The 27,714-nt window shown below is 39.8% G+C and overlaps 1 protein-coding gene across 2 annotated transcripts; it reads right to left on the bottom strand.

Annotated features, from left to right (window-relative positions):
- Window positions 1-43: 43 nt before the first annotated feature.
- LOC128847051 (cytosolic phospholipase A2 gamma-like) lies at window positions 44-26,405 on the bottom strand. 2 transcript variants are annotated; one of them, XM_054046379.1, is made up of 16 exons: window positions 26,235-26,405; window positions 24,335-24,485; window positions 23,070-23,186; window positions 21,978-22,120; window positions 18,412-18,610; window positions 16,966-17,083; window positions 14,794-14,934; window positions 12,862-12,915; window positions 11,644-11,700; window positions 11,124-11,180; window positions 9,725-9,787; window positions 6,698-6,742; window positions 5,198-5,293; window positions 3,452-3,606; window positions 2,195-2,363; window positions 44-577 (listed from the first exon to the last, which is right to left on the bottom strand). In XM_054046379.1, the coding sequence occupies exons 2-16, from the start codon at window positions 24,356-24,358 to the stop codon at window positions 405-407; spliced, it is 1,611 nt and encodes a 536-aa protein (XP_053902354.1). In that variant the 5' UTR covers window positions 24,359-24,485; window positions 26,235-26,405; the 3' UTR covers window positions 44-404. The 2 variants fall into 2 exon arrangements, with proteins under 2 accessions (XP_053902354.1, XP_053902355.1); XM_054046380.1 differs by lacking the exon at window positions 26,235-26,405 and adding an exon at window positions 24,943-25,094.
- Between the last annotated feature and the right edge of the window lie 1,309 nt (window positions 26,406-27,714).

Below are 27,714 nucleotides of genomic sequence, written 5' to 3'. Positions count from 1 at the left end.
TTTTGCAAGCTATTTCTAGGATGGAGGCACTGTGTGCAAATGGTGAGATTTTATAAGCTTTATTCATTGAACATAAATTGTGCATCAGGAGACAAAAGGCATCTGGCATCACACAGAGCAGAGACTGAATGAGCAATAATTCATAACAGCAAGCAAAGAATGATTTATACGAAGAGAGAATTTGTCTTTGACTAATGCACAGAATCAGAATTGCTGAACTAAAGTGCAGTCCAGTTATGGGTTAACTCATGAGCTAGGTACTAGTGCTTTCATAGCAGAATCTAAGATTCCCCTCCCCACTGTGATCCCAAATGATGACATTTTCCAACCAAGTGACAATTCTGTAGTTCGCAAAATCTACTGGGTGGCATTAACGTATGTGAGGAATACATGAAAAAGTCTTCTTAAGAGCTTGCCTCCTTCCTGGAGTGAGCTACAATGTATTTGATCTCTTGTAGAATCTTGTCTTTGTTGTTCAATACATTCAGTCTGGCTGATTGAAGGAGTTTGGTGATGTCTCCCACATGGTAGAGACAGCGAACAGGGGTGAATCTAATTCTCCATTCTGTCACATAGGCTGAAAGCAAAGAGAGAAAAGATGTGAATACATTTTTAGGATGAGGATATTAATATTACTAATGTAGTATCAATAACAGTTAGAACTATTATTATGATTGTATTCTAGGATTCCCAGGCCGTCGTGAGAGGAATATCTTGCTTCCGAGACTTAAGGAGAAGAATCAAGTGAGGCTCATGTATGGGGGAAAGGGTTTCACAAATGCTCTACTCTCAATCCCAAAGCATCTGGATGTTTTGTCTACAGCGATCACTTTGCACTTCTCAGAGCTATTGAATCAGGTTGTCTACAGACTCAGACAGTTTCCTTTAATTCTATCTAATTCATTCTCCTATTTTCCCTGCCTTCTACTTCTCCCCCAGCTATTCTTTTGTCTTCTTGCTTTTCTCTGTAGTGTCCCATACGCAGCATGTTTGTGAAAAAACAAGGAGCAGATTCTGCTCTCATTTGCACTAAGGTAAATTAACCTAGAGTACAACCTATGCATCTACCTATCGAGGGATTTCAATGGAAACAATGGCATTTGGGTGCCTACCTCCATTAGGCTCCCTTAAAAATATTGCCGCTGAGTTCTTATAAGACTCCCATCATTAAAGGAACAGAGCTTTTAATGTCATGACACTCTGCATTCACAGTGGATCAAAAATCAAGAGAAATAGAACGTGTGCAGAACATACGGGTGTCTGAGCTGGTGTAACTCACATGCCCAGACAGCTGAGAGAAGGTTAAAGGTTTTCCAACTTCTAAATTACTATAAATTCCTCTCTGAATTTGTCCTTATGTGCCAGACTCATCTCTTCATTGCACTAGTGTAAATCTACATTTATTCCTTCGACTTCACTTGTGTAACAGAGAGAAGATTTGCCTCTGTGTCTTCACTAGTTCTAAAGAAAGAAGTTACCTGATTCTGAGCTCAAGGAGTCATTTGATGAAACTGAAAATCTGCAAATGTGAAAATCATAAAAGCAAATACTTTTATTTATACACAACAACAACAACAACAAAACTATGGGACTCACTGCACACAACATTAAAGCCAAGAGCATGGTAGGATTCAAAACATGTCGATATTTATGGATATTTTCAAGATTCACGTTTAAATTAGTTAAAATTTAAAAAAAGGAAGGAATACAGGCCAAATTTTGAAATGTATGGAGGTGTGGAAAGATACAAATAGGCGACTGGTGAGATTTTCAAAAGCAGCTGAATAGGTTACATACCTAATTCACTTAGGCACTTTATAAATCCCACTAGGAGCCTACCTGCATCTGTCGACATCTAAATATGTTTGAAAATTGGGCTCAAAATGTTTACAAATCAGAGGCAAAAAAAAAACCAAAAAACCCACAGGTGCTACTGACAAACATCCCCTATGGCAGATAACTCTATAACTACCTAATCTGTGATTTATCCCAACTTCCTTTTAAGCTTCTATCAATACATACCCTTTAACATAGGACACAGGACTAGATCAATCTGACATTTTATCCCAATCTCTATGCCCCTTTGCAACCTTAGCTCAGAGCAAACCACACTCATCTGTATTTAAGTCATCCATGTAAGTGAAATGAGAGTGAGGTCAGTAGAATTTTAGAAAATGGGCGACATGAAAGTTACCTGGGCAATTCACTCTGTTGAAAAGTGGCAAGTGCATGACTGTTGGAGCACCCTCTCCTCTGAAGATGTAGCAGTCAGAGGGGTTATCTGGCTCTTGGAGCAATTTCTCATCTATCTCAGGAAATGGGATGCAGTTTTCTTTACAGTATTTGGCAGTTTGCTTGAGGGCCTGTAAGTGAGGGAATCATGATTATTTTATTTAAAAGAACTGCTGTCCACAAGACCAGATAGCTCAAAACAGATAACTCAAAACCAAACTTCCTCTCTGAGTCCTCTACTAATTGATGAAGCAGAAAACCTCCAGTGGAAACCATACCCTCTGCTCTTGGGATAGGAAGAATGTTTGTGTAACAACACATGACTGTCTATAAAGAGCTGGGATTTCCAAAGAAGCTTAAAGGAGCAAGAATTTACCTCCATGGAAAAGTCAATATGGGTTGGCTTAACTCACTTAAGTGCCTTTAAATATCTCAGCCCACAGCCATAAGCATAGATCAAACATGGCACATTGAGTCCAGTACACAAGAACAGAGCTAGAAGGTTCACAGCAGCCCATAACTGTTCAATAGGGATAGATCTGAGTGGTTCAGTAGGACCCAAAGGAGAACTCCATGTAAGCTCAAAGGCTTGTCTCTCGCACCAACGCTAGTAGGTCCAGTAAAAGAAATTACATCACCCACCTTGGTTCAGTAGGAGATATTTTCCTGTATGGGTCAACATTCATCCCCCGTACTCGACACATGAAAGCTCAAGGCTACCAAAGGTTCATCTTTCACTTAAGGTGAAAAACAGATTTCCTTCCTTGAGATCACTATGGGGTACTTTTTCTAAGGCACACATGGGAATCTGTTGTCCAACTTCCATTGATTAAGGCACCGAACTGTCCATTGTGCATTTGAAAATCTTCTGCAGAGATCCATTGGGCCCTGGGACACCTCACAAAAGTATTAGTGTTGACTCAAGTTGGCTGACCAACTTGCTACTTGGATGGTAGGATTCTTTCCACTAAACATTCCCCCAGCAGGGTAGAAGGGGATGGAATTCTTTGCTCCCTTCCTATCCTGAACTGTTTTCCAGAAATAAAGTAAAGAAAATACTGCTTGGTTGTTTTTTAAAGATTGTAAATTTCTTTGTTGGATTCTTATCTCTTGGGGTCAGGGACAATGTATTTTTTCTGTGTTCAAATATCACCTGGACAAACGGGCCCTTTATTACTAATTTGATTGACTGTAAAAATATAACAATGATAGGAGTTACCTTAAATGGTTCAAAAGGGCCATAGTCAAAGGAGAGGATCAGTTTCACTTTCCTTTCCGGGCGGAGAACCAGAGGGAAAGCACAGTTTATGGCTATTCCAGCATCTACCAAGGAGATGACTTTATCCTTCACCAGCTCAGTAGAGTCAAGAGCAGCTAAAGGAATGTATCCAAAGATAAAATTATCATACTAAGAGATTAGAATGTGCACCTTGCCAGTGGCAGGATTAATAAATAATATTCACTGCAGCTGTGCTTTGGTAAAGTGTCTGTGTCTTGTGCCCTTATAAGGTAGAACCACCCCTTCCCCACCCCTCACCTTCTGCTTCCCTTAGTGCCCATTGTACAGTATGGCTGCCCTTTCCTCACCTCTCGCCCTCTGCTGCCCCTAGTGCCCATTATACAATATAGTTCTCTTATACTTGATCCTTCCATCCACTGGCCATTATACAGTACAACCACCACTTTCTCCTTCCTGCCATTTACAGGGCATCATTATAGGCTGCAGTGGAGTGATGACTCGCTCCAGCCTTAAAGGGCTGTGGCTGGGGAAGGCTGAATGGAGAAGCTGCCTCAGCTATGGCCACACCTCAATCAGGGCCCAGCTGGCCCTTATAAGAGGGCAGTGGGCCAGGAGCAGACAGTCTCTAGAAGGAGAATGGCCTGGCTGCTGGGAGGCTGAACAGGGTACCTGAGTGGAGCAGGGCTGGGGAATAGGGCAAGGGAGCTGGCCAGCTCCCACCTGGAATAGCCCCAGGCTGCGGCCTTGTCAAAGGCCAGGAAGGTACTACGGTGCAAGGGTGCAGCCCAGGGTAGGCAGGGGTAGCCGGTCCAACCCCCCCTTGCCTATTATGAGTGGCTTTTACACTGCAGTCTGCCCAGTGAGCAGGGGCTAGATGGTGACTGGCAGTAGCCCAAGGCTGAGGCGAGGTGGGGATAGTGGGTGGGAGTTCCCCTGGGTGGGGAGACCTAGAGAACGGGTGAACTGCCGTGGGGCAGCGCCCGAGGACAAGGGGCACCAGTTCCAGGAGGGACACTGGGGCCAGTGGCAGCGAGGCACCAGCCTGCAGAGGACGCTCTGGGTCACTGGAACTGTCAGTGGGAGCTGTGATCGGCCGAACCAGCCAACGCAGCACGTAAACAAACTGGCTCGGCCCACCAGGGTACTTGCCCAGCCCGCCAGGGTACTTGCCCTGGCGAGCTGCGTGCCAGAGGTTGCTGACCCCTGCTTTATATAAACCAATACAAAACTGTTTCTACTGATAATCACAATTTATTGATAAGCACAATAAGAAAAATGCTTCTTGAGAATTTAAATTAGAATAGTTATAAAATAGACTAGTGAATGAATATTAAAAACTGATATCATTAGTTGATTTAGGGATATTAAGTTTGTATATTTTGACATATGATGTTGACAATTTGTGTTTTAATGGTTTTTAAAGGTTTTATTTTTTTAATCTCTGTGTCTACTGTCATTAAATATTCATTTGATTCTCCTCTTAATTTTCATCAGCTGCTAGTATTTAAATTGATAAGAATAAAAAAATGCTTAAAATCTATATTTTCATGCAACTGAAAATTTAAATAAAAAAAATGCTTAAAATAAGCATTGACACCATATGTCAAAATTGAAAAATAAAAATGTAATTCTTCTAACCTTACAAACCTCATGTTTATGTGTGATGTATTTACTGTCAAAACGGGACATCCACACCACAGAGTCAGTAACCCATATTTTACTTACAACATTTGTAAAGAAAGTTATTATTCGTTCCCCATTTCCAGGTCAAGAGACCATGAGTGGTTTTTTGCCACATTCTAGCGAAATCCACCACTGAGCCTGTGAGAGGGCACAAACCAGAATTCAAATATCAGATCTAAATATATAAATATATTCAGGAACATCTGAAAATCAGCAGAGATGTTCTTATCTTTTATTTGCTAGTGCAGACAAGAAGCTGTGGGGGAAAATACCAGCGTGTCTTGTATATAGAGCAAAAATTAAAAAGCAAAACTGATTGTGAGGAAATAAAGGTCATTCTTTACTGAGACAGACAGAAGCTGTAGTATTCTCAGAATCCTGGATTCCCCCATTGTGCCACATCATGACCCACACACACTTGTCTGGATTGAGATGTGTCAGCTGTCAAGTTCTCCCCTGCACAGAACACCTGATGGCAGTATAAATCATTTCGTATATTTCACTATGTAAGATATGTGGCTCAATTCCTATAGCTGCTGATTTGAGCTGTGCAAATAATGGATTTTTTGGTTCCACTGTCGAACAAACAATTATAATTTAAAAATCCCAAATGAATATTTAAAAAAAAAATTCAGTGAAAAGAGAAAGTAAACAAAAAAATAATTTTAGGGAGAATTAAATGTTTGGCTTTACTCAGAATGAATTTTTTTTTGAGTTCTAAAAGTTTTTTAAGTGAAATTGAACCAATTCTTTTTCTAAATTGTTTGAAACTGAAAAATCAAAACATTTCACTTTGAAAATTTCAGTATGAAATATTTGGGTTTTTTTTCTGATTTATTTTTGTTATAAAATAAATAGTTCTGAAAATTTGACACAAATTCATGAAATATTATGGCTGACCCAAATGTGCATTTTTCAGGAAAGAAAATTGATCTGAAAAATTTCACCCCTTTTTAGTGCTGAGTTCCCTCGACTCCCATTAGAATTGCTTTGAGCTGAGGAAACACAACCTTCAATTGTTAAACACTCAAAATGGTCAAAATCCAAACATGGCCCACTTATAATAATAATTTTGAGTCAATCTAAACATTTTGGACAACACAAAATGGCTTTTAGATGCCTAAGTGCTTTTGAAAATAACACTAGGCACCTAAATATCTTTGAAAATCTGGTGCTTTGTGACTTAGGAGCAAAGTCCCACCGAAAGTCAACAGGGCTTATTTTCTGTGTTCATGCCTTTTGAAAACACCTTCATTGATATTGATGAAGGGGCTCAGAAACTTCCATAAAGGGTACAACAGAAATCCCTACACATAAACAGGGCTAGTCCACAACAGCTCTGTGCTGAGCAGACATTTGTCAAAAAATGAAAACATGAGAATTATTATTGATGAGGAAGGGTGAACAAGAGCCAAGGGATTTTTTTAACTGAACAGTTCATTGGGCCTGAGTCTCTCCTCACAAAGATGCCAATATCTCCTCATGCAGCCAGTGTACAAGAGGAGATTCAAACTCAATCCACAGGGGATTAAAATGACTTACCTCCTCCGCCTTTAATGTTTTCAGTAATTGACTTGTTCTTAGTATCTGAAAAATATATTTGGGTTATCAGTCACTGCACACTATCATTGACAATAATGCAATCACCTAGGCAAGAATCCAGATAAAGATAATGAAACTATAGTCACCAGTTTTGATTTTTAAAGAGTCTAAGGGAGTTAGGTGCTCAAATATCATTTAATCCCAATGGGATGTGGGTACCTAATTCTCTTAGTATCCTTTGAAAACCCAGTCACTGTGAATGCTATTCACTAAAGTCTCACCCTGACAGAGGCAAGTTGAAGGGATAGAGGAATGCTTGTCTCTCATTCTCTAGATCCACTTTGTGCTCATTGAGAGCTCTTTGGAAATAACTTGTGAAAATCATACTCATCAGTTCTAGGAAAATTCCCTACTTCCATGGCAAAGCTTTCTGATGTAGATGGATCTCGAAAAAAAAATACACTGAACTTTGGCCCTTGTGGAGGGAGGTCTCATTTCAGTTTCAAGAGTCTCCACATTTGTTTGCTTTGTCTCCTCTACTACTCTGGCTCTACTAGGAAGCCAAACTAGGACGAATTTAGCCCTGGCTACTTACATAGAATCGTAGAAATGTAGGAAAGGAACGAGCCTTGATAGGTCATCTAGTCCAGTTCTGTGCACTGAGGCAGGACAAAGTATTATCTACACCGTCCCTGACAGGTGTTTGTCTAATCTGTTTTTTAAAACTTCCTGTGTCTGAGATTCCAAAACCTCCTTAGGGAGTTTATTCCTGTGCTTCACTACCCTGACAGGAAGTTTTTCCTAATATCTAGCCTAAATCTCTCTTGCTGCAATTTAATTACATTGCTTCTTGTCCTGTCCTCACTGGTTAAGGGGAACAATTTATCACCCACCTCTTGATAACAATCTTTTACGAATTGAAAACTGTTGTCATAACCCCCTCAGTCTTCTCTTCTCCAGACTAAATAAAGTGAATGTTTTCAATCTTTCCTCACATGTCCTGTTTTCTAGATCTTTAATTATGTGCGTTGCTCTCCCCTGGACTTTCTCCATTTGTCTGTATCTTTCCTGAAGTTTGCTGCCCAGAACTGGACACAGTGCTCCAGCTGAGGCCTTATCAGTGCTAAGTAGAATGGAAATATTACTTCTTGTACCTTGCTTATAGCACTCCTGCCATGTGCTTTGTGATTGCACATAATATGTGTGCAAAGAAAGCTCTTGCTAAATATTTTGGGAGTACAATGAAAATTCCTTCTCCGTGCAGAGAAGGAGTCTCTTTTTATTTCCAGTAACTCACAATTACTCAGTGGTAGCTGCCACACAGGACAGGGAATCTCTACAAAACATTGGATTTTAAAGCTCTGGGAGTGGGCTGTGAATATTTGGTCCGAGGACCCATGAGGAACTGTGTTCATACAGATTTAGATGTGTCACCTAGAGATGATGAGGGTGAGAATTATTGTTTGCACTGAAAGACTAGAAGACATGACCCCCAGAGATCTTGGCAAAATGCAGTAAGCTAGATTCTTCCCTCATTTACTGATGGGTAAAATCTATAGTAACTCCAATGACTTCCTCTTCCCAACGTATGCCACTGTTGCAGAGAATAGCATATGACTACAGAATGCCAAAGTCCTATAAGCTTCAGTATTCATTAGACAGATTGGTAAAGATATATATATGTAGGTAGGTAGGTAGGTTAAAAGACAGAAGGGACCATTAGGTCATCTAGTCTGATCTATTGTATAGCATGGGCCACACAATTTCATCCAGTTACCTTCACCAAGCCTGTCAACTTGTGTTTAACTGAAGCATCTCTTCCAGAAAGACATCCAATCAGACTTTGAAGCCAAAGAGATGGAGATTCCACCACTTCCCTTGGGAGTTTCTTCCAATGGTTAATCACCCTCATCATTAATATGTGTGCCTTATTTCTCACTTTGATTTGTCTGACTTTAACTTCCCGCCATTGCTTCTTTTTATGCCCTTCCCCTGCTAGATTTGAGAGTATGCCTGTATTTTCCCACTGTGAAGGTATTTAAACACCATAATCTAATCACCTCTTGGACTTCTTTTTCATATATTAAACAGACTGAGCTTCTTAAATTTCTCACTGTATAAGACTTGGCATCATTTTTGTGACACATCTCTGCATTCAGCTTCAATGTCTCAATGTCCCATTTTCAAATATGGACACCAGAATCAGACACAGTATTCAAGTATTACTTTCAGGCAATGGATTGGGAATCAATTCAAGGCAGTTCTACTCCTGGCTTTGCCAAAAGTTTTCTAGGTGATATTTGAGAAGTCACTTAGGCTGGGATTTGTAAGGTATTAAACACTCATATCCCACTGAATATCAATTTTAACATGTTGAGATTCCTTTGAATTTCCCCACTTTATTTCTCATTGAACCTCAGTTCCCCATCCTGAATTTTTGAAAGCTTCTCAGATACTTCGGTAGTGACCATCAAAGAGTTGCCTATATTATTTAAGAAACAGGAGCTTCCCAGGAAGCTTCGGTCCTGAGCACACACTCAGAAAACAGAGAACATGAGAATTACTCATGAGACTATGTAATTAACAATCTGGATATGATTATCTTCTCAAGCAGGAGTAGATCAGAAGCAATTCCATTGCTGTCAATGCAGTGGTGCTAGTCTGAATATGTGTTAGCAATCACTTTACTTGTAAGGGGTTTCCTGATCCGGCTTGTAGGCTATGGGGCTCTAAGGGAGGCATGTGATCTAGGTTTTTAAGAAGTCATTCTGAATAAAGCCAGCCTAGATCAAGGTGGGGAGAGTTTTGCCTCTCTGTCTTAGGGGGCAGCCTGCTTTTTCTCTCTATATATTTATTTACTGAATATTAAGGTTCTGGATTTTTTAAACAAATAAAGTAATATTACACTGCAAACTTCTAGCAAGAGTATTTAATGTTTTATCCAACTTCCCTGTTTGAATGCTATGAACATAAAAGCAGTTACAGCTATAGGGTCAGAGTGAGAGATCCAGGATTATATACACCTACCTGGTGAAAAGCCTCCTGGTGAAGCTCCTGCTGGCTCACTCTGCAATGAGCCTTCCATATCACCTGAAAATGTCATAAGGCTTGCCAGTCATTTCACACAGCCACAGACAATAACACAAATATCTAAGGGCTGGTTTAAACTGAAAACTTAGGTCAATTTAGCTACCTCATTCAAAAGTGTGAAAAATTCAAATCCCTGAGAGACCTAGTAAAGCTGACCGAAGCCCCAGTATAGTTTGATGGAAGAATTAGCCTAGCTACCTCCTCTCAAGGGGGTAGACTAACTACAATGATGGAAAAACCCCTTCCATCACTGCAGGAAGTATTGACAAGACGGCACTATGGTGACACAACTGCAGCGCCATAGCTGTGCCATTGTAACAGCTGTAGTAGTATAGACAAGGCCTAAGAAACAACACACAGATAACAATGGAGATATTCTCTAATAGTCCAAGGACAAAGTTGTTAGTTTAAATAGCTCAGGATAGATTCTTCCCTCTCCTTCCCTACCTCTAGTCTGGAATGTCTCCACATTTTTTTTTCTTTTCATCTTATAAAAAAATTATCCCTTCCTGTGTATCCACATGGCTACAATCAGTGTCCAGACTTTATTATTTCCCTTCTTAACTACTACAGCCTCTTCCCCTATTGCCTCACAAAAACATTCATTAATCCCCCTCTGGTCAGTTCAAATTCTACCCCTAATATCATCTTCCCCATTGTCCGGCAATATGGCCACATCAGCTCGCTTTTGGAAAGTTTTCTGTCATAACTATTTTTAGCTGCAAAATAAGGGTGTGAGAAGTTTGGGTTGTTACCGACATTATTAAGAAAATCCCCCAAATTTCAATGAAAACAGAAATTTTATATATTTAAAATAATTCCATTTAATCAAAAAGCTATTCTCTCTCTCTCTCTCACATACACACATGCGCACACACATATGACATGGTCTAGTGTCTTGATTAGCACTATAATGAATTCCATAAATAAAAATGTACAGATTTACAAACTATGGTTGCAGGTGCAGAGGCTGCAATACTCATTGAAGGCTGGGTATCACAGAGGAGAAAGCCAAGAGATGGAGTTGTGAGTGTGACTGTGAAAAGGAAGCACAGAGATTGAGCTGCTTGGGCACAGAACTCTTTGAGTGGTAGACATGGGGATTTCTGAGCAAGGAAACTGCTGGTTTTATTGTTCCTACTCTGTTCAGGGAGACATGATTTACTGTACATTTTTTTTTGTAAATAAAGATTAGACCAAATGTACCTGACTTGTATCATCTATTCCTCCCCCTAATAACATGGCCCTGAAGGCCCCAACTATTGGCTAATGACTTAGAACAAAACAGGCAGCCATAGATAGATAGATAGATAGATAGATAGATAGATACACTTACCAGCTTCAGGTTCAATGGTGGGTGCTGGAAACCCCTTGACTATTCCTTCCGGGCAACCTGAAAATACCATTAGGATTATCAGTCATTTCATATACCCATGGACAATCACATAATCATTGAGGAAGCAACATTTAGGTTACAAAGATCACGGTCAAGATTTTCAAGTTTCATAAGGAACAAAATTGGAAGAAAGTAGAGGAAATCCAAGTTTTTTTATCTGAAAGAGTTTTTCAACCAAAAACAAAAGTTGGGGGTTGAATTTTTTCATTGTTTTCATGAATGACTAGAATAAGAAAACTGATTCTTTTTCCAGTAAATTTGTTTTGGTTTTGATAAAAAAAATCATTTTTTAGAAAATTGTTAATGAAATATTTTTGATTTCTGGTATTTCAGTGAACAACCAGTATTTTCCCCCCGGCGGAGGGGAAGGGAATGATCCTTTATAGACATCAGCAGTAGGCACATCTGGTAAGTAATTCCACTTGTATCATTGGAGTGACCACGGACTATAATGACCTACTTTCTTTAGATGGTGAATGTGATTCCTTTTCTCCCTTAAAGAAGCCAAAGAATATATCTGGAAGAAAAAAAACCCCTCAAGTAGGCAAGTCAGTTATTTCACAATACATTGACAATAATTCAGTCCTTTAGAACACAAATTTTAGGCCACTATGATTTAGGAGAAAAAATATATTGATGAAATTATACCACACCCATTTCTGTCTACTCCCCACCAATCTTGTCACTAAATATCTAGCTTATCATTATCCCATGTTGAACACTCGCTTAGTGTGCTGCTGTGTCCCCTCTAGAGGTGCCTAGGACACTTACAGAAGTTGATGTCACTTCTATTTGTGATTGAACTAACGGGGGACAAAGTGACACTTGGAGTGGGAGTGGCTTATATATCCCTTTCTGTCTGCCCATATGACTCAAACCATCATCTAGACCTGTTACTTCCCATTTGACATATTGACTTATTAAGGGTTTTTTAAATATATAAAACTAGAGCTGATATAAATGTTTTGACCAACATTTTTTCCTATCTGAAAATGTGGCTTCATCAAAGTTGAAAACTTCCATTAAATATCAGTTTTGATCTTCTTTTGTTTTTAAAAAAAATTCCAGTAGGAAACCATAGAAGGAAACAAACAAAGAAAAAAGAATGTAAGATGACACTTTATTTCATTTTAGAAACCAAAAAAATATCATTTTTCTATTTTTGGTGTTTGAATTTTCACTGCATTTTACAATCTCTTTCTTCCTTTTGTATTTCTCATCCTCTTTTTCTTAACTCACTGGGGGAAGTGGCAGGTGGAGAAATATAAAAAGATGGGAGAAAAGTGGAGGAAATCCCAATTTTTCACACTTATTTTACTATTTTCCAAGTAGAAAAAGTTGGACTTTTTTTCCCACCGAAAATTGTGGGTTTCTGACTTCCTCTAATAAAAATTAAAAACAGCCAGTCTAAGAACCTTTGATAGAACCTAAAATAGAATAACTAGCTAAATAAATAAAGTTTGCAGAACATGAAACATCATCACCTTCAGCAGCACACACAAAGAGATGCAGTTTGCAGTGGTCTGTAAAAGTCCTTACACCTGGGTTTATTTAGAGCAGTGCAGGAAGCTTGTTCTGGAGTTGATAAAGAAGACTCCACTCTAGAGAGTCCCATCCAGCACAAAGTTGAGGACCGAGCTCTGACTCCAGTGTGCTATGAGGACAGAAACTGGCATACCTTTTAGGACTTTTTCATTTTCTGTTTTGCTGCCAATGGCACTTCCCCACAAACCTGAAAACAAGAAGCAAAAGAGTATAAAAGGCTGTGACTCTGTTTACTTACACAGGTTCTACTTAGGGTTGATCAAGGTGTTTTCTTCATGTTATTTTTTTGAGAAAGTTGGGTTTTTGTCAAAATGAAAATGCCAGGTAAAATATCTGCTTTCATGAAAAGGGTTTTTTTCATTAGAAACTTTTTTAATTTTTATTTTATGTATTCATTTATGAATTTATTGGTTGAAAACTGAATTTATTTACTTTTTTGGTTTTCAAAAGGATTTGGTTTTCTATGGTTTTCAAAACTAAGTTTTGGTTTTTATTGCTTTTGCGCTGAACATTTTTATTGTGAGGAGGTTATCTTTTCCTTTCTTTTCTGAAAAGGCAAAAATTTTCCACTGAACATTTTCACAGTAATTAAAAAAAATATTATCACATTTTCCAGAGCGGGGGAGAGAAATCCCCACCATTACTAGTTCCATGTTAAGAACCTATTCTGCTATGTAAGGCGGTCTCTAGTTTGGGTCAAGAAATAGAACCATGGAAACACATGCCAAAGATCTTAAAGTCTTGCAGTCATAGACCTTGAGGGAGAAGGGACCATGAGATCATCAAATCTGACCTCCTGCAAACCACATGCCACAAACACTACCGAAGACCCACTAAATCCAGCAACCATAATTAAACTAAAGTATCACAATCCTCAGAAGACTGAACTGTGATAACATGTAATGGTTCCATATTACCACCACATGTAGGAGTGTGGTAATTAAGGTTATTCATTAATTAGATTCCTCACCAATATCCAATGGACTGTCCTCCAGATGGCCCAAAATGTAGCAAAGGGTCAAATTCTGATCTCAATTACACTAGAGTAAACCACAAGAATCTCGGTTCAAGTCAATGAAGTTACTCTGAGGTGTAACAGAGTAGAAATTGGCCCATATCCTCTAGAGAGCAAGAAAAAAATACTGCTGGGATTTACACAGGAGCTTAAGGTAGTTAGATGCCCAATTCCCAATGAAATTGAAATTTGGGAACCTATCTCCTTTTAAAATCCCTAGAAGGTAAGCTTGTTGGTTAAGGCTGGGTTTTCAAAGGAGCATAAAAGGCCGAGCAACACAAACACTGGTTATCAACTCAGGCTATATCTACACTATAGACCTTAGAGAGACACAGCTGTACTGCTGCTGCCATGTCACTGTAAGGTCTCCCGTGTAGCTGCTCTATGCTGATGGGACAGCTCTCTCCCGTCAGCATAAACCATGCCCAAAAAGCAGCGGTAGCTATGTCGGTGGGAGAGCATAAGTATAATGGGATTTAAAGAAGATTTGGATACGTTCATGGAGGATAGGTCCATCAATGGCTATTAGTCATGATGGGTAGGGATGCAATCCCATACTCTGTGTGTCCCTAGCCTCTGATTGCCAGAAGCTGGGTGTGGAAAATAGGAAGACAAATCACTCAATGATTGACTGTTCTGTTCATTCTCTCTGAACCACCTGGCATTGGCCACTGTTGAAAGCCTGGATACTAGGCGTGATGGACCTACTAGGCTAGATGGACCTTTGGTCTGACCCATTGTGGCTGTTCTTATTGAAATGAAATAGTTCAACCCACCTGAAACAAAACTGTTTTTTTATTTTTGTTTTGTGAAAAAAAAATAATTTTGATTTTTTGTTCTTTTTCAGGAAAGGAATTTCTTTTGATAACTCAAAATCTTTTATGGCTTATGAAAACTGTTTTTTACCCCGCTCAACTATCTACATAAAAGCTCTCTAATATGTGTAAATATTTCTCCATTTTAGAATTCCATGGTTTACTTCTGATATCTATGCATCTAACCACCCTCAGTTGTCTCCATCTGCTAAGGAACAGGGGTATGATCATTCACCTTGTAGGTAACTCATGCTTTTCTCTTCTTTCTGCTTCTTTAGCTCCCCATTCTTGTATTCACTTCCAAAGTATTCCATGGGTACACTTGCTCCATAGCCAAGGAAGCTGGCTTCATGGGGGGTGAACTCAAACCAGGTTGCTGAAAAATAAAAAGAAAGAGTTTGGAAACAAAGCCCAGCAACAGTTTTGAGGTGGCAGATGAATCAGCAGGAAAGGGTGGCATGAGGTATGCATAACTCAGGGGAATGTGAGCGTGCTTCAAACAATGTCTACATTAATAATATTTCTTTCCATCCATGATGTCGCATCTTCACATCCATCCTTGACTCCTATTCACATTCTGTATAAAGCTGTTGGTCCTAACCTCCCAGGCTCCAACTACAACACCACACCACCTGTGTCTCCGTTCAGAGTTCTTACCACTAAAGCTGAGCAAATAATGTAATTTTTAATTCAGTGGCTGAACCAAAAACTCTGGAGAAATATCCAGTTTGATTCAAACTGAAAAAAACAACCCTAATTTTTCACCAAATTAAAAAGTAAATAAATAAATCATTTTGAGTTGACAGAAAATGAAACTTTGTTTTGTTTTATTCATTTCAAGTCCCTCAAAACATTTTAGTTGACTCATTTCTTTCCTCCTTGATTAATCGGTTTTCACTTTTCTTAATGACCACATTTGAAATTAAAAGACCATTTGAAATCAAACAGTAAAAACAAAATGCTTTACACTTAACATTTGTTTCCCCAACGGAAACTATTCATTATATTAGAATTCAACAAAAAGGGGTCTGAAAATGCATTTTTAGTGAAAAAAAAAACTATTTATTGAAAATATTTCTCCCAGCTTGACTTGATCATCCCCTTTGCTCCACCGTTGAATTTCCTACCTCCTCACCTCCTACCTTACCTTCTCCCATTATCAACTTCATGCTATCTTCCAGGATGCCCCATCATGCAGAGTTCTCTCAGTGTTCCAGAAGGCCCATGTGATCCCCTAATTCATCTACAATTCCTCCATTTGGTTCTCACCGCATCTTAGTCCCTTAGCACCTCCCCAAAATGTGTGAGCTACCACCTGGTTCTAAACCATGTCCAAATTATAAGAGTAATTCTTGGCACATCTAGGGCTGTGCAGAAGCTGTTATTTCCCATTTGGAGGGAAACTCCACATTTGTGAAATCTTGTTTTGTTCTGAATTGGAATGAAAACAAAACAAAATGAAAAATTCCCTGCAAAAAGAAGTGTTCAAGACAATTTTAGTTTGGTCAATCAAAAAAGTTTCATTGTGATTTTGACTTTTTATTTCATGTTAATTTATTTTTTGTAAAATTAATTTTGAAGCAAAATGTCTTCTTCAAACTAAAAGTTGAAAGGCTTCATTTTGGTATTTTTCTACATGATTTTCTTGGGGTCAAAACTAACCTATACTCATGGAAAGTTTTTACTTTGTTGGATCATTTTTGATCAGCTCAAGTTATAGCTAAAAGTGAATGGAGCGATTGCTGGTGAGTTTCTTGTGAAATTATTCTTTCATGCTCCAGGAATTTTATTGTGTTATTAATGATGTTAGCTTCAAGATGCATAATTTTATATTGTTAAATCTAAATAAGTAAATAAAATAATAAATAAAGTGTGCCTCCACCTAAAAGGATAGACTAAACTAGGACAAAGGGGAAAAGAAAACAATAGTGAGTTTGAATTTTTCTCAAAAAAAAAAAAAGATTTTGCATGAAGAAAACTTATTCCCAGCAGTAGTAGATCTTACCTGGATTTTCCATGTTTTGTGAAATTTTCTGCCATAGTTTTACTGATATTTTAAGATTTTTTTTAAGGTTTTGTTTCACTTACTCCTTTCTTACTGAAAATCAAGATTTTTGCTAAAGAAAATCAAATGAAAATATGTTTTAGATAAAATTTCTAGGGGAAACACAGGAAACAAATATTAAAGAAAATGTTATGCAATGTGAAAAAGGGGCCCATTAATAATCCTGCTGAACATAAAAGATTTAAATGTTTTGAATTTTTTTCACAATTTGTTTTTTCATTTTCAGTCACCTCTAAAGACAACCTTTACATCTCTGCTGGCTCGAGGAGTTGCATGTTGATGAAATAAATGTCAGGCTTCTTTCCACTGACATTACCTGCAGATTTGGCTGTTTGTTTTTACCTGGAGAGTATTCAGTTACTTTGGAAAAACTTCGCTCATCCACTGCTGCATAGATGGGGTAGGGGTTATTTCCATTCTCAGAAGCACTCTGCTGCTCAGACAAGTGTCCCTTGTCCAGCTGTAAAGACAAGATTTTATAGGTTCAGACAAACACACTCCTAATTTAAAACTATGATTGTAACATTGCCTATAGTCCCTGCCCTGACAGCTCAGTCCAAGCCTGAGCTCAAGGAGCCAATACATATCCACATGCTGAGATGATAGCTAGACAGATGTGGAGTTGACCCTCAGTCACCCAGGGGTATACATGAAGTAACTCAAGTAACTCTGCAGAATTCAGTGGAGCCACTCAGCATTTATTTATTTATGAGACCAAACTTCCTCTATGACTAAGTGGTCAAGCCATTAGCCTAAGACTTAATCCCCACTTCCCCTGCGGACTCCCTGAGGGTATGTCTACACTCTACACTAAGCCCGGCATCTGAATCAGGTGTGAGCCCAAGACCTGTTTCTGTGCACACACAAATCAGTCTGACTTGGCTCAGCATGGACTCAGGACCCAAGGTCTTAGGTCCTTAATAGAGGGTTGGGTCAGAGCCAGTGTCCCACAGCGACTTGGGTCCAAGCCCTCTTGTTTTCCTGTGTGGACTCAAATCAAGCCACAGTCTCGAGTCAGAAGGTTGGGTACTACAATAGGACCACATTAGCATGGCTGTGACACCTAGTCCAGCAGCTGTAGGTAAATCTGCCCTGCAAAGCGAAACCCACAGCATCAAGTCTTAGAGCCTGGGGTTAATTGACTTGGGTCATGGGGCTTGAGTGGTGGAGCTAAACACAGCAGTATAGACGTTCTCCTGTGGGCTGGAGCCCAGGGTCTGAGACCCACCCCCATCACCAGGTTTCAGAGCCCAGCTCTAGCCCAAGTTCCAGCCCCAACCTATGTTACTATTTTTAACCCAGAAGCCTGAGCTCCATGAGTCCAAGTCAATTGATCCAGGCCCTGAGACTCAGCATTGCAGGTTATTCTTTGCCCAGGTTTACACTGCAGTGTGGACACTCCAGCCCAGGCTTGGAAATGTCAGGTACACTAGACCCAGATTTACAATGCAGTGTAGACATACCATATGTGGTCTTGAGCAAATCAAGCAGGGCCAGTTGTTTAAAGTTATTTAGGCACCCTGGTGGATTTTCAGAAGCATGTAGGCACCTAAATCCCATTGAAATCAATGGGTGCTAGGTGCCTGCATGCTCATCCCACAAGGTGATACCTTTAAAATCTGGCCTTTGGGTGCTCGGTGCCTCAGTTTCCCCTCTGTACACTTCCCCTCTTCACAGAGATGTTGTGAGGCTAAACACAGTAAAAGATAAGGAAGCACCCTGGTACTTTGGTGAGTGGGGCCAGACAAGGACCTTAGAAAGTTACAAAAGGGAAAGTTTTTCACCCACCTCATGTAACATTCCATAGACCACAGTGTAGGCCCAGAACTCAGTCAGGGAGTAATTTTCATCTTTAGCTGCCTCGAGAAGCATTTTTGTTGCCTTTGGGACACTCCAGGTGTATTTGGAAAGTCTAGCACACATACTTTCCTCCAAGGCCTGCAATTTCTCTGTCCAGTCCCCATTTTTGTAGAGAGACGACATACACCTATTACAGAGACAAAACACAGATGGTAAGGAGAACAGGATATGGGCTATTTCCCCAGCCATTTCAATATCTGCATAGTTATTTATTAGAATATTCTCACTCATAGTTCCATCATTGCAATGCATTTGTAACCCGCAAGGATCACATGGCTGGCTGGATAGATGCTGTTGAGAGTCACAGCATCAGCAGAGATAAAATCCAAATCCCCCAGGTCCTTACCAGGCTGAGCAAATGGAGAATCTCCATTAGCAATACACAGGGTCCTTGATACCGAGTTTGAACAGCTCTGGTTACATTCAGGACATTTGTAACATCCACAGATCTGCCCAGCCCATCATGACTCTGCTGCCCTAACATTGACTTCGGTGGGACTATTTGTGCAGAAAGATTGGAAAGGGAATGATGGTTCAGTGCTTAGGGCACTTGTCTAGAACTTGGGAAATGTGGGTTCCACTCCCTGCTCTCCCAGAGATTGTAGCCCTGGTTCTCCATAGGAAAAGGGAGATACAGACACTTTCCTACCTCACAGGGGTTTTCTGAAAATAAATGCAGTGGTGCTCAGATACTATGTTAATGTGAGGCAGATAAGTAACTACGATAATTAGGAAGTCGCCCACTGGTATCAGTCTCCTTTTGAATTGCATCAACATCAGAGTGCCTAACTCCCTTAGGCTCCTGTGTCAATTGCTACGCACTGTGAATAAGGCTATCAGTATGTGGCCCTGTCAGATTAGCTGGATGTTCTGAAGGACACAGTCTCCTTTTCCATTGAGAAACTAACTCTCCACCCTATCCTGCAACCTTGCAACCATTATTGTCTCTTTTCCACCTGGATATCCCCATCTGGTGTTACACCCTGTCACTTGTTCCAGTTTACCGAACCCCAGTTATGTCCACTTCTCACTATTCCCATGGCCCAAACCATTGTACACACTCTGCCCCTCTTTAACGACAACTAACATAGCTGGCCCTCGACTGGAGAGAAAGGGACAACAGAAGGTAGTAGGCACCGTTCTGCTATCCTGCTTTCAGCACTAATGCCAACAACAAGTGTGCCAAAGATCACAGGTCAGGTCACAGAAGATCCTGAGTTTGGCTTAAAAATCATGAGATTTATTTTAAAATAGTAGTCCTGTTCTTTTTGTGGATACAGACTAACACGGCTGCTACTCTGAAACCTTTAAAAACATGGGTTCTTTTTACTTGCCTTCTGGCATTTGAGCTGGTAGGGTTCACATTTCCAAGCTTTTCTCCACAACCACCAGAGCTAGACACTTACGCTTCATAATATAATTAAAGCCTGTTTTACACTAGACTGTTTGGCCAGCATAACTGTTGCTCAAGGGGTGTGAAAAATCCACACTCTGGCGTGGCATAGTTAAGCTGATTTATGTCCCTAAGTAGGCAATGCAAGGTCAATGGAAGAATATTTCTGCTGCCTTAGCTATTGCCTCTCAAGTATATGGATTACCTACGTTGACGAGAGAACTCCTCTCACTGGTGTAGCTAGTGTCTACAATGAAGCATTACAGCGGCGTAACTGCAGCAGCTGTAGCGTTTTAAGGGTAAATAAGCCATAAAACTCACAAAAGACCCATGACTGAAGGATTTTGGCCTTTAAGGGAAATACCAGATATCAAGCAATTCACAATGACACTGCAAGATCTATAAATATTAAGTTAGAAGTATAGGGCTTGGCCCCTATTATTTTTGCTCATGTAGAAATCTTAGGAGGGTCAGACCTAAAAGGCATGTCCATACAGCAATGTAAGCCCAGGATTAGTAGAACTCAGGTTAGCAGGCTCTGGGTCTGCTAACCTAGGACTTGAGCATCTACACTCATTTGTAACCTCAGGTTTGGAATTGTTGAACTCTGGGTCCCAATCTGGGGCACCAGAGTTTACACTGCATTATGCAGGACCATATTCTGCCACCCATATCCCAGACTTTCTAGAGCCCTCCCAAAATGTGGCTGCATTAGCCCTTTGTTTGTGGTGCAGTGTGGGAAAACTTGACTGTCAATAGGAAAAAGGACATCAACCCGTGGGACATCTTTGGTTGACTCCCAGAGCATGAGTCCAGTGGGACTGTGTCTACACTGCAAAGCAATAGATCTTGAACCCTGGGTTCTGGCCTGACTCAGGCTCAGACCCTCTACCCTCATGGAGTCCTGGGACCCTGGGTCTAAGCTCTGGGTTTGCATGATTTGTGTGTAGATGGAAGAGGTATTGAGTTTTAGCCTGAGTTTGAACCTTGGATTTACATTGCAATGTATGCAGGCCAAGGCCTTTCTGCAGTAAGAAGCAAAAGCCATAGGACAATAGCCACCAGGAGCTAAGAAGCAGGGAGTAACGTCCCCATCTAATTTGCATCAAAACAATATAATATCAGGCTGTTAAGAAGGCACTCCTGTCCTAATAGTACCCACCATCACCAGATAAAGAAACAGATCTTAGGATGTTTATAGACAATTTTGTTTGATAGTATTCTGTTTGCAAGGAAACCACTTATCAACAGTTGTGATGGTTAAATCTATAGTTCTATTGATTTGCCATTATGGCCCCTACTTCTCTATTGCTTGTATGGTCCCTGTGTAATTATTTTATTGTTTCTGTCCATTGCATAAATAATTTCTGCAAGATTTAAATCAGCTAAGGTGTTGAAGTGTGATTGGTTAAAGAATTGTTTCATAATGGGCTAGGATTGGTGAAAAATACTGTTTAGTTTAAAATGATTGATTAAGGTATAGCTAAGTAGAATCCAGTTTTAACTATATAAACTCGAGTCCAAAGGGAAGTTCTTTGGATCCTCACTCCAAGACACAGCTCAAGATCAGAGCTGCCAGACCTCAGCAACTGGCAAAAATACCATGCAGAAGCTGGAGCCCTGGAAGATCTAATCTTGATTGGCCATTGAGTAAAGTTTATCTGCCTTATTAGGAGTAGTGAGAATTGTATATGTAGCATGTGTATTCTGTTTTGGTAACTGTTAATAAATAGAGGTTAAGGATATTACTGTGTAAGGTTCTTTTACTCATAAAAGAGCCCATGAACCCCCAGCAGGTTACATCCTGGGCCCAGGACTGGTAAGGGTGAATGCCTTATGCCCCGAGCCCATGCCAGGAAAGGGTGGGGTCACTAAATTAACTGGGTTGTGCCTTGAGCCCATGGTAGGATAAAGGTGGGGTGCCCTAGATTGTGCTGGTAACGTGTATTCTCACCTCCTCAGGAAATGGACAGACAGTGTTTTCCTATTGGAGATGAAGTACTCAGCATGTCTTTTGTTAATAATAACAAGAGCAATAATTTCCCCTGGCTGTCAGTTCTATAGAAGGGCACAATTTCATTCACTCTTGACAAGTGCCTACCAAGTTGAACCTGAGACCCCACACAAGTACATGATGGTGTCCAAGAGACCATGCTTTTGTAGCTCCTGCAGGGTTCCATGAAGGGCGATCATGGCTCGAAGACCTCCACCAGCTCCCAGGATGGCGATATTGGGCACATCATCCTGAGGAAAGGAAAAGAGATGACAATGTATAAACTGGGATTATTGAGGAATTGCTCGTCTAAGTTACTTTCATGGTACCTGCAGTCAAACACCTGCCATTCTCACCTAGGATATCGCCCATCATGTAATTTAAAAGAATATCTTGTAGGACCCAATTCTGCAAGCATTCACCCATGTAAGTGTCTTTATTTCTACGGGTTGAAATGAGACAACTGCCATGAGTAACTTTACTCACAAGCTTTCCTGATTGCAGTAATGAGGCCTGATTTTACCTCTTCATCTAAAGAATAACTCCAATAGCTGCTATAATATATGATATTTGTATGAATTATGTAATCCATGTAGCATTAATACTGTTAATTATCAGAAATGCTGGAAAATATTTCATCAGGGTTTTTGTTTCCTTTTGTTTTGTGGGGGGATTTTGGTGATAAAAACAACTTTTGGTTTAAAAGGAATTTTTTTACTGATATTTTTAGGGGTTTCCCCAAAACCTGGAAAAAATCATTGTTTAAGAATCAAAACTGATTATATATATATATATATACACACAGAGAGAGAGAGAGACCTCAATACCACAATATATGTGATTTTAGGAAACAGAAAAAATCAGGTTTGAAGTTTTAAAAGAATTGTGAAAAAATTCTACATAAATGAAAAAAAATGTTTTCTTCATTTTTCAGAACCTGTTCTTTCCAACATTTATATTTAAACATGTATTTAAGTTCATCCCAAATCAGCAAAGCACTTAACCATGCACTTAATTTTAGCCATTCACTTATGTCCCATTGGATTCAGTTTGTTTTATTCTAAAAGCTTTGAAAAAACCCAGAAAACAAAAAACCTTTTTGATGAGCACATTTTCACCAGCTCTGCATAAGTAATCATTACCATTGTCAATGATCTGTATGTTTCTCTATAATTCTATAAGACATTTATAGACTCTTACCAGATTACAGGGAATCCCAAGGCTATCCAGGCATTTCTTCACCCGCACCTTTCTGTTACTTGTTCCTAATTTTTCCCCTTCTGAGAGTTCACGGGAAATTCGGATTTTACTTTCACCCTGGGGAAAAAAACGTCAAGAGAATGTATCATCTCTCAAAAATCTGTCAGGGATGGACAATGTACAGAGATCCAGACAATCCATTAAAGCATACTCAAGGGGCAACCCAAAGCCTGTTCGGAAAGATTTCACACATCTCTCCTACACTGGAACAACAGGGGGGAAAACTCTATGAGGAGAAAGAGAGATAAAGTGGGTGAGAAGGTATCTTTTATTGGAACAACTTCTGTTGAGGAGAGAGACAAGTTTTCAAGCTCCACAGAGCTCCTCTTCAGATCTGGGAACAGTACTCAGAGTGTCACAACTAAATACAAGGTGGAACAGCTTGTTAAGCATAAGGAGTTAACACATGTTGAAAGCAATCATTCAAAATCTAATATCCTAGGATCAACACGGCTACAACTACAATGAAAACAGCTGAGAAACTCATGGACACCTTCCAACACCTGATCTCTCCTCAGCCAACCCAGAGGGAGCTGAGCTGCTTCCTTTTATATGCTCCCTTCATTGGAAGCATGCCAGCAAGGGTGAAGGGGTGGAGCCTCTTGGGCCCAAAGCAGTTTCTTAACTCCTGCATTGCCGGTGCAGGGTTGATACACCCCATCACCGAGGGTAAATAGGAAATAAGTATTGATCAAGGTTAACCCTACTGTTCAGAGTTTAAGATGTATTTTAGGTGCCACCAAATACAGCAAGATTGGGCCCGAGTCTGTATTACATAGCTGCTATGAAGCAATGTGGCATTGTTGTTGAGTAAATGGAACACATGAACTTCAGAAAAAATTGCACAAAAAAAGCTGGAGATGAAATTGCTTGGTCACCTTTCATATTATAATTAGTTAATAAATGGTTAATAGATGTTATAAGCTCATTGCAGACAGGAGCAGTGGGCATTATAGACACATTATAGATAAGCACATCAGTAAAAGATATTATCGTTGCTTATACCCTATGACTAAAACAACCTGTTGAGCTGCTGGACCCTATAATAATTGAGTAGCCATTTATTAACAAAATTTATTCATCATTTATGAACTTTTTATAAACTGTTTGTGAATGTACCTTTAATATGAAGTGTTATGAAGCATTTCAGCATTTCCAAGTAACAATAGGAAGTGAAACTGCAAAATGTAAGAGGAATGGTATACCTTGTGTTTATGAAATATTTCCATTTTTGCTTTCCTGTTTCTCTGTGAGATGCCCTGTGATTTCAAATTCCTCCGTCAGTGAAAAAGGAAAACTCCACCTCTTTCAGGACTTCCAAAAGCTCAGGCCAACATCTAATTTATTCTTCCTTGCCTTAAAGTATACAAGAGTAAATGAACATTTAATATAGTGACATAGGAAGTGCTGAAGTACTGGATCAGACTCTAGGTCCATCTAGCTCTGACTGCTACCATGGACCTTGGTCAGTACCAGATGTATTTCAGAGTATTTCAGAGTGTGTGGGGATAGATGGGGGGGGAGAGAGAGAAGTCTTTTATTTTATTTAAAGTTATTTTTGTAATGTGGTAATGGCTCGAGTGGCTACATTTTCAAGCTTAAGAGAGTGAAAGTCACCTCTGCTACTTGCTTGAGATTTAGAGTCTCTAGGAACACATAAATACCAACGGTAGTGACTACACAGACATTCACAAGTACAAGGCCTAGTCTCTTTTACAAGTTTTGTTAAAGTTACAAGTAAAGCTATGACTACGCAAGCATATAGAAATTCTATACAGACTTATGCACAAGTTACAAATATAGTTATACTCACAGTCTTAACAATAGTGTTAGGGTCTGGTGGGTGTCTCATGGATTGATCATCAGTAGAGGGTTGATTCATGCTGGAATTTCCCAGAGGGAGCTGAATTTTCCTGCTGTTGGCACCCTCTTTTTTCTAACATGAGTCTGTCTATACTTACATTCTGTGCATGTCCATAAAAGTGTCAACCCTCTTTTTCCTTATTGGTCTGATGACCCCTAGAAACCTAAGGGACCCTGATTTCTATGGTTGTGTAGGTTCTCTTTATTCTCATTAGCATTGACGCACAACCTGTATCCTGTGGTTAAGGCATGTCGGAAACAGATAAAATTAATCTTCCAGGTAATGTTTTGCAACATTACCACTTGGTTCCTCTTTCCCCATAACCTTAGGGCATCGGGTTATTCTTCAGTAACTTACTTATATCAGCATTTCTTAGCTCCAATGCCTAAAATAGCTAAGCTAAAATCTTGTAGGCCTGAGCCTACATGCCTTCTGTTTCAACCCTACTTACTTAGATACCTAATACATAATTATCCCTTCTAACTACTAATCAATCTTATACTTCTATAATCCTACAATTTAACTCAATTTAGCATATAATGATAATATATGATATAATATGTTAGTTAATTATAACATCACGCAATAAATGAACAATAAACGAAAATAGTTGTCTACAATAGAAAATAGACAGATAGAAGATAGAGAGATAGAAAAGAGAGGGAGAGAAAGAGAGAGAGAGAGAGAGATCCTGGGATGTAGAAGGCAGCCAATTTTTTTTCAGACACCCAACTACTTTTGAATTTCAATCGGATTTGGGCACCCAACTCTCATGGTTCTGCAGAAAATTCTAGCCATATTAGTAATTTATTGCCCTCTTGCTACAAAAGAACATAGAATGTCTACATTCACACACCTTCAATTTGTTTAAAGTTAATTATAAAGAAATATAAATAAACACATAGATAGAAGATATAGATGATACAAGATAGATAAATAGAAGCCAGACAGAGAGACAGCAGAAAATAGATAGATAGATAGATAGATAGATAGATAGATAGATAGATAGATAGATAGATAGATAGTTCATCCTACGATTTTCAAGCCAACCTAATGTATCTAATAATCCCTACTACAGTGTAATCTAAAATTCCCTTATTGTAAATTAAAGAGCACCTGGACCACAAGAGTGCACAGGTTAAATGATTCTAAGCGGTGCACAGATGGCCAGGCCATAACAAATCACAGACAGCAGTTCTTAACTTTCATGAAATACTATAATTAAAATCTAGCAGGCTTACTCTGTCCTTTGGCTTTGCCGTATTATTTGCTTGTTGCTGTCTGCTGCTTGCAGCGTTTGCTTCTTCCTCGTCAGCTCTGGCCTGTCAGCTCTGCTTCTCTGTCTGCAGTCAGGTCTCTCGGCAGCTTTTAACTTCTTTCTACGAGCTCTTCTGGCCAGCACCTGCTTGTCTTCTGCCTGTCGATGGTCTACCTTTTATACTGTCCTAGCCTTCAGTTCTTTTATACGATCTATTCTTAACCTTAGATAACACATGCTCACTGTCAGGCATTAGCTCATCCTTGGATACTGTCAACATTTCCCACATGCTTACTCCAGTTGTTTCCTTAAGAGCTATGAGCTTCCCTAATGAGCTTTTTGTCAAAGCGCTAGCTTGGAACCCCTTGACTTTTTGTTAATGACCTTTAATAACCCTGAGAACCTTCTACTTGGCCTGCTCCATCTAGAAACACTTTGTGGCTGTGCCTCATTCTATGCTCAGCTCTGGTTTTGTGACCTATATTGTCTAATGGTAAGTGACTGCAGCTGTCAATGGGAGCTGTGGAGACAGCACTTGGTGTAGGGACAGCGTGTGGAGGGAGGGTCATGTCACCGCTTCCAGGGAGTGACACGATGAGCTGGGTAGGGAGCCTGCCAACCGCACCAATCACCCCGTCCACAACCACCGGGGTTCCCAGGCTGTTCCCACCCAAGCAGCCGTGTTGCCCTATGGACTGTCACCCCCCACAAGATTTAGTCTGGGGTATATAGTAGAGGCCATGGACAGGTCACGGTCTGTGAATTTATTTTTACTGCCCGTGACCTGTTCATGACTTTTACTAAAAACACCTGTGACTAAAATATAGCCTTATTGTTGATCCACTCTCTAAATAGGTGGATGAATTCCCCTTAAGGCAAATGCTGCTTTAGCCACAACAGCGATCTTAGTGGAACTAGTCTTCTCTCACTGGAGACTCCCCACTTGGGCAGAGCCAGACAAAGGATCACATTTTACTGCGCAAGTCTTCCAAATGGGTTTGCAGTTCTTGGGAGTGCAAAAAAATTGCACATTCCAAATAGGCCTAAATCATCAGGGATGGTAGAGTGAACAAATTGCACCATGAAACTAATGCTGTGGAACTGGGTAGATTCCAACTGAATGCAATGGCGACAGTCTAATTCCACTCATTTTAATGACACTCAGGGCAAATCCAACTCCCTCCACAGGCCATACAACCATTGAGGTAATGACTGGGCCAACCATGTGAATGCTGCAGCATCTCTTGAGGCATGCCAGTGGCACACAGTTAGAGGGAGTCAAACTGGAGACCTATCTGCAATCATTAAAGGAACATTTAATCAGATTCACTTGCCGGTAGCTCTTAAATTGGGAAAATCCAAACAAAAGACAAAAGGCTACTTTGATAAAGGCGAAAGAGAGAACACTTGGAAAATTGGAGATCAGATGATGCTCCTATCATATGTTGTACCAGAATGCAATT

The sequence above is a fragment of the Malaclemys terrapin genome, chromosome 12, assembly GCF_027887155.1.
Source record: "Malaclemys terrapin pileata isolate rMalTer1 chromosome 12, rMalTer1.hap1, whole genome shotgun sequence".
Taxonomy (NCBI): domain Eukaryota; kingdom Metazoa; phylum Chordata; order Testudines; family Emydidae; genus Malaclemys; species Malaclemys terrapin.
The sequence above is the reverse complement of the archived record's forward strand: the minus strand, read 5'-3'. Positions and strand labels throughout refer to the sequence as shown.